The following is an 11,177-nucleotide window of genomic DNA, read 5'->3' on the forward strand; positions in this document are numbered from 1 at the left end:
ATAATTTGCCAAATGCATTATAATTACTATTAAATTGTCTAAGTCCACACAGACTGAGTGTATCTACGAAGTGCAAAATGTGGGACGTGGTTGGTGCAATTGGATTTAAGTATGTTTCGCATGGAACCCACGATATGGAGCTCATGTTAAAATCTCCCATAATAATAAACTTATCAAGCGGATTTTTATTAATCAAAGATGTTAGTTTACATAGAAAATTGTTAAGCTGAGCAGCAAAATTATTCCCAAGGTTCTGTTCGCAAAGATAGAGAGTACATATGTGTATTTTAAATGTTGTTCTCGGACTAGATGCAGTTATCAACAGTGTAACCCAGACATCCTCGGCACACGACTGCCATTCAATTCTGGGTGTAGCCAACAGATCACGTCTAATGGCTACAAGGACACCACCTCCACGTGATTGCCCTTGTGCTAAGTAATCACGGTCACGCCGAAAGACTAAATACCTACTATCAAATAGCTCACTGTCAGAGATTGATTCAGTCAGCCATGTTTCAGTGAGTGTTATCACATCATGATCGCTCATAGACATGTTTCTTGAGAATACCTCTGTTTTAGTTCGTAACCCCCGTACATTTTGGTGATAAATACTAAGATTAAACACTGTTACCGACAAGACAATTTCTAAATAGATCAATGATATACTGAAATAAATCATTTGTATACCGAACCATATACTCCATATACCAGTCAGCGCTACCCGAAATAGATAAATAACAAATACAAATATACTCATGAACAACAATAAACATAATTATCAGCAAATGGAAAAAGCACACAGTAATTTTTTTAGCGTAGAAATGACATATTCTATAAATACTACAAATAATACTAAAAGCAGATACAATAGTAATGCCAATAGCATAAATAATAACATGTTTAAGTATGGTAGAAGAAATACAAGTAATGTAAAATATTAAAATAAAAAATCTTATAAGTAAAATAAGTAATTCTGGCAGTATTATTATTGTATCTTTTGAATATCCTGTTCTCTGTGTAAAATATGGTGTAAGTATTCAGGAATAATGCATTCTAAAGCCATCGGACATTTGTAATATTATTTAACTGGTTAAAAATGAAACAAAAACGAATTTTTGAATGATCATACCCTTCAGCTACCATTCCTTGTTTGTAGTAGGCAAGAAGGTGCGGGGGGAGTATCACATCAAACAATTATATGGTGTAAAAGAGCAAAATATCTAAATTGTTTAAAATGTTAAGAAATAATATCGTATTTGTGCAAAGAGCTTAACATTCACGCTTTATAATTGCCAATTTTTTTAAGTATTAAAATGGATATCATATTTAAAACTCCTAGATGCCTTACTTTTTCCGACACCTCCAACAAATATCGTTAATCTATACAAAATATTTATCAAATTATATACTCAAAACATTCCTCTAGAACCACACTATCCATCAGTGAAAATAGCAGGAAAATCAGTGCAGTAGCTTTTGAGTTTATGGCAAACAGACAGACAGACTGATGCAGTGCAGGACTTTATTTTATAATATGTAGCAGTGTTTGACTCAAAATCAATGATTCTATATTGGATAATTTATGTGTATTTAGTCTCTTGCTGTTAGACAACTGATAAAAACAGGTCAGGTTTAATACTTTAGTGTGTGTGACAAGTGACGTCTTTCACTCGCGATTGGTATGTCACTTTGTGTTAGTGTGTGTGATTTGCTCAAAATAGAGCAGAATTTTGACATTGCAATGTCTGCCATAGCTTATCTAGGTTTAAAAATGATATAAGGATTCTATATATATATGGCCACTAGTATCTTAAATTACTTGAAGGTAATATTTTAGTAAAAGAAACTGTAATAAAAATAACCAAATTGTTACTTATCTTATACAAAAAAAAACATTATTAACTACTAAAGAAGGTATAATAATACCTTCTCTACAGTTTGTACTAGTTAACTGTGCACTTCGACTTTTGACATCACTCAACTATAGTATGGTAAGCAAAATTCTTATGAGGAAAACAATCCTGCAAAAAATGCTGTTGGTATAAACATGCTGTCGGTCCTGTTCACTAGATTGTGATATTCTAATTCCAGCAAAGTGCACAGTTTATTTGCCCATGTTATAAGTCTAAATCAGAAACAATTTGAAATGGGTTAATCACTTATTGTACTATTTTCTATGATATAATCAGTTACTTCATTAATTTTATTTTCACAGTGGCTTACAATAACATTATTTAATTGTGATGCCTTCCTATAAAATTCTTTAGTTTGCATCAATGATTTGTGCAAGTCTTGCTGGATTTCCACTAGTTTTGAAATGTTAACTTTAGCATTAAGGAATTCTATATCTTCACTGGTGAGTACTGAATAATCCAGTTTTGATCGGCTAGATGAAGCAGTAGCAATTTCAAGCTGCCTGGAAGAAAAATTGTACAATGTTAGTTATATGGCATTCAAAAAAATAATTTTGCTTTACACATAAGTATTCAATTACGCAGGGTGGTAAACGTGTAACCACTTGGAAAGTGAAAACAGTAAGATATATTGTAGTAATTTTCCATCAAGCATCTGTGAGCTTCTGTTCTGCTGTCAGTTCATGAGGGATCCAATGACAACATTTCCGAACATTCAATAAAATTTTCTGAATTTGTCTCATACTAATCCCATTAAGTCCTTGAATTGTCTCATAGGTAATCCACGGGTTATCTTCAATTAGCCACCTAACAGTAGCTAGATTATTTTCATTGAGGGTACATGTGTATAGTTGCAGCATAATTTTGTGGCAATACTGCCCTGAACAAACACTGCACAAAATAGAGCTAAAATGCAATAAGAATTTTACTGCATGAAGGTATAAATCTATCTCATTTTTTTGCCCATAACTGTGGATGGCTTACAAAAACATATACTGGGAATACCAGACCTGAACCTAAAGTAGTATTCCACATTTTGCAAGACCTTGCACAGGTCTTGCATATGAAACCCCACAAGTATAATATAAGGCTAATATTTTTAAAGAATGTATAAATTAAAATTTACTCACTGCCTCAAATCATGATATTTACTGCGTTTTTCATTTATTTCTCTCTTCCATTGCTGCTTTTCATTCATCAACTGGTCATAATACCTATGAAAACAGAGAACCTACATGAATGATCAATAATTATAATAGAAGTTATTTAGGTAAAACATTTTTTATTAACTATATTTTGGCATACCTTAGTAATTCTTCTTTTCTCTTTTCATCTCCATCAATAATAGTTGCTTGACTGTCAAGAATATTGTCTGGTGCAGGCTGGGGCACTAAGTATAGAAAACCAAATACATTTATTTGTGTGACACAGTGTCTAACTAGTAGAAACTATGTTTATATTTTTATGTTCTTAGTTCTTTTAAACATTATCATAATTTTTTTTAATAAAATGTAATCAAGACTCAATAAAATGTAATCAAGTTCAACATTTTATTAATTGTCTCTCACTGCGGATGCAGATATGTATTCTTGTAGTCTAGGTAATGATGATAAGCGTTAAAGAAACAAAATACTAAGATTAATGTCAAGGCCATACCACAATTAACATTTTACAAAATCCGTGAGTACATAATAAATCAGGAGGGATGAGGTAGATCAAATAATCAAGGTATGCTAGTAACTATGCAATGCACTAAGCATTGCTATTACAGTATTTACAACAAACCTACTTATTGAATCTCGTCTTTCGAAAAACGTCGACCTCCGTCTTTTGGGTGGTTGTTGTAAATTAGATTCACCACTGGTATCTTCCATGACTGAATTTCCGTATTCCCTTAATTTCTTAAAATTTAGACTACAAAGTTGAAAATTCAAATTTACAAAACAAACCGTAACACCAAAGTACTGACGCTTCAATCGGGTTTGTAAATCACACTTGACAGTTCCACAGAATACTATAATCTAGAATAGTAATTCCTAGGATCAAGTATTAAATGGATTAGTAATGCACGTTCACCTTAACCTTTGGTTAACCTTTCCGAAATACAAAAAATACCTACTCTATACATTTTGTAGTAAGTTATAATAATCTAAATAAACACAACGTATTTGTTATATCACTTTCCATTTATTGTATTTGGTAGCAAACGATGGCTATTTGAAATCCCTTGCTAGAGCAAAAATACCTACTCTATACATTTTGTAGTAAGTTATAATAATCTAAATAAACACAACGTATTTGTTATATCACTTTCCATTTATTGTATTTGGTAGCAAACAATGGCTATTTGAAATCCCTTGCTAGAGCAAAAATACCTACTCTATACATTTTGTAGTTAGTTATAATAATCTAAATAAACACAACGTCTTTGTTATATCACTTTCCATTTATTGTATTTGGTATCAAATTATGTTTCTATAGAACAATAGACCGAGTCATAACGTAGGTATAAACATTGTGTAATTTTAGCTGTGCTAGTGAGTATTCAAATCGCCTTAGCGGTATCAACGATCAATGGCTTGTCGACAGCTATAATTGCTCTCGACAAGTTCGACCGTGCACCGTCGCAAGCACTGGCCACTTCAAATCCCTTGTTAGACCAATAATACCTACTCTATACATTTTGTAGTTATTTATCTCAATAAACACAACTTATTTGTTGTATCACTTTCCATTCATTGTATTTGTTAGAATCTGTGAAATGATAAGGCAGTAAATATTTATTGAACACTGGCAATAAGCTTCTTAGCAGTTCTTCTCTTTTTTACTTTGATTTTTAGGGTTCCGTACCCAAATAGTAAAACGGGGCGCTATTACTACGACTCCGCTGTCCGTCTGTCACCAGGCTGTGTCATATGATCCGTGATACTATCACTAAGATAGCTGAAATTTTCACAGATGATGTGTTTCTATTGCCGCTATAACAACAAATACTAAAAAAACAGTATAAAATAAATATTAGGGGCCCGTGCAGTAAACGTAATTTTTGTTTCTAGACACTTCTTCTCTTTTTTACTTTGATTTTTAGGGTTCCGTACCCAAAGGGTAAAACGGGGCGCTATTACTACGACTCCGCTGTCCGTCTGTCACCAGGCTGTGTCATATGATCCGTGATAGTAAGATAGCTGAAATTTTCACAATGATGTGTTTCTATTGCCGCTATAACAACAAATACTAAAAAAACAGTATAAAATAAATATTAGGGGCCCGTGTAGTTAACGTAATTTTTGTTTCTAGGCACTTCTTCTCTTTTTTACTTTGATTACTTGTATAGTCTCTGTTTTATAATATCTCTTACATCTTTATCATTCTCGACTCTCATCATCATGGTTTCTAACTTTTTTCTTGTTTCAGACATCTGGAGTGGCGGCTAGTTCGTCCTCAACGGCTCAGGGCCGGCGCATTTTGTAGGCTCGTCGTTCGCTGCTGCAGGACGATGATATTTTCCTGCTACTATCAGATTCGGGCAGCGAAGGCGAGTCGGATGCAGACCAGTCCGACGAGGACACTGAGGAGGCAACTCAAATGCCGACGAGGGCAATAACCCACCGCTTGCGTCACGAAGTAATTGCTAGAACGGAAGGTCTTGAAATAGAGCATGAATTTGATGTGGATGATTTTATTCCAGACGAATGTGTGATGGATGAGTCGGTGGTAATGCCAGAGGGTTTGAATGTGTTGGGGGGGCATGAACCTGTTGACGTAGGTGAAGTATTTCAGTGGGCGGAAGACTTTACCGGCCAACAAGAAACTTACTTACGTCAACCTGGGCCAGCATTTATTTCTAATGACCCTAGTTACGCAGGCCCAACACGGCTAAACCTGCATACGTTGCCACCCCGTACCTCGACGTAGTGCTGATCGAGCACCCATTGTCTTTTACATTTCTTTAGCTTAATTATAATATTGTTTATTCAGTCTTGTTCCAATTTTTCTGTGAGTAACATTAAATATTGTTAAATAAAGTGCTTTTTAAAAACTTAATTCCCGACGCCCGATACATAACTGGCGCAGTCGAGTAGTCTCGCGGTAGCTTCTTTTCGTCGGTATAAAATCTTCCGAGAGTAAAGTAGCTGTGGTTTTCGAGCCGCTAAACCGCAAGAATCAAAGAACCTCGTCGGTCGTTGGGACATCATCATCAACGCGCACGGAAACCCGGAACATTGGGAATTCACGCGCTGGGCAAGACTCGACAGCAGATGCAGATGCTGATTTGGTGAGTACTCTCGCTATTCAAGTATCCTGCTATATCTACTGTCCTAGTATTATATATATTTTATTATAAAAGTTAAAGAACGTTGCGTAAAGCTAATGTCGCTAAATAACGGGTTACACTTACTTAGTGACAAGAAAGGTGTATCTAGGTGATAATTACCGAGTATTAGAACAATAGTGTAATCCGAAACGCAATGTCTTCCAGTGAATGTGATAAGGATTTTAAATTCCTTGCCGATTTACTACCACGGTATGATGGGAACCCAAAGTTATTAAACTTTTATATTAGAGAAGTAGAAAATATTATACAACTTTTAAGTGAACCCTCCCGGGTTCACCCGGCATTTATATGTTTAATAAAAAGTAAGTTAGGAGGTGTCGCTATTGATGCGATAGCCTACGAAGAGTCGTTAATAACGTGGGAATCCATTAAAAACGCTCTAATTAGACGTTTAGGAGAACCGCGCAACGAAATCCAGGTGATGCAGGAGCTCATGCGGACCCGTAGGAATAAATACGAAGATGCGGAGACATTTGGCAAACGACTCCGTGAGTTGTTAGATACTCTTTACTCGGTTGGTAAACACGGAGACCGTTCGTACTATGAGGAAATGGTTATAGAGCAATATACTAATCAATTAGATATCAATGTTTCGTTAGGAGTTAGAATAAGTAAACCGTTAACATTAGAGTCAGCAATTATGGCAGCAAGGCAAGAAGAGGCTAGGCTCGCTCACAGTAAACCTTTTTATACCGGGTCACTTACTTCCCATTTTAAGCAAAAGGATACCCCTAGAATTTCGCAACAACGGAATATTACATCAAGGAATTTTATAGGGACGCAACCTCAGCACCACCAGCCTTCAAATATCGTAAATCGTCAAGATATGTCTATACCCCCTACACCTAATTTCAAGAGAAACTCAGGTAATTTTAGGAATAGTAACAGCGCGAATTTTAGGCAATTTAATGTACCGCAAAGACAGGTAACACCTAAAATAAGTTCCGATGTTACTATGCGGTCCGTGAATAAACCGGATACGCCCCAGTATGCTGCTCAGAACGTTTTCTATACTCAAGGTCAACCAGTATTATATGGCAATGAATGCCATAGCAACTACAATGAAGGTGAGTACCCATATCATGTAGTACAGGAACCTGAAGAGGAGTACCAGCAGGATTTTCCTCAAACCCAGGAGATGCCAGACCAGACCTAGTGAAAATAAACTTGTTGGTCAGGGATCACCTCCCTTACATAGAAATACCCGAATTAGGAGGTAAGTTTCTTATTGACACTGGAGCAAGCCGAAGTGTGATTGCTTCAGATGCTATTTTTAATACGTATTATGAACCTTATGTGGAATATCAAATAGCACATAGTTTATCTCTTATAAGTAAGAAAATTAGTTTTATTATTCCGCACATTAATAGAAGGAAGAGAGGCCTTGTAAATGGTTTAGGCTCTATAGTAAAATCAATCACAGGAAATTTGGATAACGATGATGCACTTAAATTCGAAGCAGAAATTTCTAATATTCATAATAAAGTAAATAATATCGTGAGCACCCAGGGCAAATCCCTGATACTTGCCGAAAATACCATTAAAGAATTTAGCCATCAAATTGAGAAAATAAATGTAAATCAAAATAAATTGCTTCTAACCATCCAAAATCAATCACGGATTAGCGATAAGATTGCCAACCATTTACATTTCTTAGAGATTTACGTAGAAATAGATTTTAGCTTACAAATTATTTTAGATAGACTAGAAATTTTAGAAGACGCAATGACGTTTGCGCAATTAGGAGTAATGCACCCCAGTATTATAAGTCCATACAACCTTTTAAATGAAATTTCATTAATTCATAAAAAACATAAGTTTTTGCCAGTAGCAGATATAAGTTTAAATAAGATTCATGAGTTGGAAAAATCAATAAAAGTAAAATCATATAGTACGGAACATTCTTTGACTTTTATCTTAGAAATCCCTTCCATTGATTCTAATATATATGACCTCATCCACATGTACTCCATTCCTAACTCGTCAAACCTAACTATTATTCCAAAATCCAAATACCTAGCACTTGGTAGCGATGAGTACGAATACCTAATGGAAGGCAAATGCAGAACAATCAACGGAAACACGCAGCTCTGCGAGATGTCCAACACAGCATCCACGAGGGCATCAGAAGATTGTATTATATCGCGAATTCAACACCGCATGTCAAACTGTACATACGCGAAAATGCAAATTAATAAAAGTATAGTGCAGAGGATCAAGGACAATACTTGGATAATTGTCCTGAGAGAAGAAACAGTCATCAACATCAAGTGTTTAGCAAAATCTACATACAAAAAGGCTTCAGGTACATTCCTACTTACCCTTACAGAGGAATGCCAAGTTGAGATACTGAATAAAACATTAAACTCAAACCGCAAAGAGATTACATTTAATGAAGTTGTTCCACTACCTAGAAATATTGAAAAGAGTGTACCAGTACAGTATCATATAAAATTGGAAAATATAGAACTGGACAACCTGCAGCACCTTCTGGAGACAGCCCAAGACATATCTGTCACGGAGGAACCACACTGGACCACCATGATGGCAACACCAAGTTGGACTACCCTTATCCTATATGGCTTGCTGATTGCTGTTGGAGTCACAAGGATCATTAGCTGGAGGAAGTCGCATGCAGTCAAGGACACCGCTGTACAACACAGTGAGGACACTGTGGGAAGCTGCCGGGTCAGCTTCCAGCTTAAGGAGGGAGGAGTTACGCAGGCCCAACACGGCTAAACCTGCATACGTTGCCACCCCGTACCTCGACGTAGTGCTGATCGAGCACCCATTGTCTTTTACATTTCTTTAGCTTAATTATAATATTGTTTATTCAGTCTTGTTCCAATTTTTCTGTGAGTAACATTAAATATTGTTAAATAAAGTGCTTTTTAAAAACTTAATTCCCGACGCCCGATACATAACTCCCTACAGAGATATTTTTGAGGATTTGGGACGTGGACGTTATGGGTCTCATAGCGTTAGAGACAAATAAATACTCAAGGCTAAATATTGAACAATATAGCAATCGTCCCACTGTTCCCAAGTATTTGGGGCAATGGTCTGATGTCACTATAGACGATTTGTATAAGTATTTCGCCTTGCTGATTATTTATTCGTCATACAATAAAGTTCTAGAAATTTTTCTTTTATATAAATTTTTAAAATAATTGTACTTATTGATTGGTTATAAATGTTCTTTTGTATAAATTTTTATAGATATTATAATTTCTTTGTTCTATAATTTAAAAAAAATGTTATTATTTATTCGTACAACAATAAAGTTCTAGAAATGTTTCTTTTATATAAATTTTTAAAATAATTGTACTTACTGGTTATAAATTTCTATAAATATTATTATTTCATTGTTGTATGTCTATTAGTCATATTATAATAAAGCTCTAGAAATATTGTTAGACTTGTTTCTAATTTATTCTCCCGTTTAGACAGCCCGCCCATGTTCATATAAAATTTATAGATATAATAATTGATAATAAACATGACACTAGGTCATACCACTCAGTCTGGACAGTAAGCAAGTCTTATGCAAAGAAATTCAGAATTCTCAAGAGGCGCGAAGTTAGAGCACCCGTATAGGGCCGGGTAAGTACACGTAAGCATGTGTGTGTGTGTGTAACGATTTTGCGTCCACGCAAGCCACTTTCATTCAGCTTTTCTCAATAGTTTTTGTTTTATGGTGTACATGTTTTATATATTGCTGAATAGGTCATTTCATTGCCATTTTGATAGATGTTCTGAATGAACAGAAAACATGGATTATCATGACAAAATGTACAGGATAAAAATATTTGGATTTTATGATGAATTTCCTACCCCAGTCTAGTTTTTGCTTCAAACAGTATAGGATTTTATAAATAATCTGATCTACTATTATTAGAAAAAAATCTAGATTAAATTTCCTACCGAATGGTATATAAATTAAAGTCTAGAAGCTAAATATCTATTCATAAAATCGTTTTGAAGAACGGCTCCTAACGCGAGCAATTTCTGTTGATCATCATTTTCGTGGGGTTGTTTCTGCATGAATATATCAAAATATTACTATAAAGGCATGTATATTTTGGTTTTATTTTATAAAGAACATATAATGTTTATTACAAAAACATAAAAGTTAGTAAATAAAACAAGTAATTATTATTGAAAATCATCATTTATTCTAAAATATACATATTTTTACACTTATTGTGGAAAGAAAAGTCTGTGTGAAATAAAATAAAAGTACAAAATGAATAATTTATACATGGTCTTATAGCTTGTTTCAATAGCTTTCAGTGACAGTCATTCAAATCACCAAGTTATAAGCATTTTATTACTACACGTAAAATAATACGCACGGGGAAAACGCTGCGCGAGCGCCGACCGCTTGCCGATCTAAGGTGTACATCGAGCGGCGGAGCGCGCCGATCCGGAAAGGTTAACAGGGATTTTGAAATCGAGTCTAAAAAAATTTTTATTAAAATTTTTTTTTTCTTTGAGCTGATGATCTTTTTACCAATACTCTTTAAGTTATAACAATAATTAGGTAGGTAGCTACCAATATAAAAATCTTAATGTTATCTCTTTCCATATTAATCTCCATCAATGATCAACACAATACATAGCACGAGCTCTCAGGTCCCAACTGTCAAGCAAAGAGGATATAAATACTACCTACGCAATAAGAGGCGGGATTGCCTAAGTAAAAATTAAAATTAGTTTAGTATGAAACGTGCAGTGAGATAATATTAATGACGGCATCTATCAGTCACTGCACGTTTCATAATTCATGCAATCGAGGTAGGTAATCGCTTTTATCATAGTTTCGCTAGGCTGCTTTCAAGTCGCAACTCCCAGTGTCAATGATGAATGCAATGCAGATTGCAGAATGACGATTGACGAATGAGGGAATGACATTCTTAGCTAGCTGC

General features: G+C 34.9%; 1 protein-coding gene across 1 annotated transcript; it reads right to left on the minus strand.

The window, feature by feature from the left end:
* Positions 1–2,140: 2,140 nt before the first annotated feature.
* LOC126964692 (uncharacterized) lies at positions 2,141–3,881 on the minus strand. The gene is made up of 4 exons (XM_050807973.1): positions 3,703–3,881; positions 3,219–3,303; positions 3,044–3,127; positions 2,141–2,416 (listed from the first exon to the last, which is right to left on the minus strand). Exons 1-4 carry the CDS (start codon positions 3,785–3,787, stop codon positions 2,152–2,154), a joined length of 519 nt encoding a protein of 172 aa, XP_050663930.1. The 5' UTR covers positions 3,788–3,881; the 3' UTR covers positions 2,141–2,151.
* Between the last annotated feature and the right edge of the window lie 7,296 nt (positions 3,882–11,177).

Source organism: Leptidea sinapis, chromosome 5 (genome assembly GCF_905404315.1).
Source record: "Leptidea sinapis chromosome 5, ilLepSina1.1, whole genome shotgun sequence".
NCBI classification, from domain to species: Eukaryota; Metazoa; Arthropoda; class Insecta; order Lepidoptera; family Pieridae; genus Leptidea; species Leptidea sinapis.

Excerpts from the sequence above, each read along its gene's own strand:
- LOC126964692 (XM_050807973.1), bottom strand. The coding sequence starts at position 3,787 with ATGGAAGATACCAGTGGTGAATCTAATTTACAACAACCACCCAAAAGA. Across the intron at positions 3,304-3,702 it reads CGAAAGACGAGATTCAATAA|TGCCCCAGCCTGCACCAGAC; the intron begins GTAGGTTTGTTG and ends TTCTATACTTAG. Across the intron at positions 3,128-3,218 it reads AGAAAAGAAGAATTACTAAG|GTATTATGACCAGTTGATGA; the intron begins GTATGCCAAAAT and ends CTGTTTTCATAG.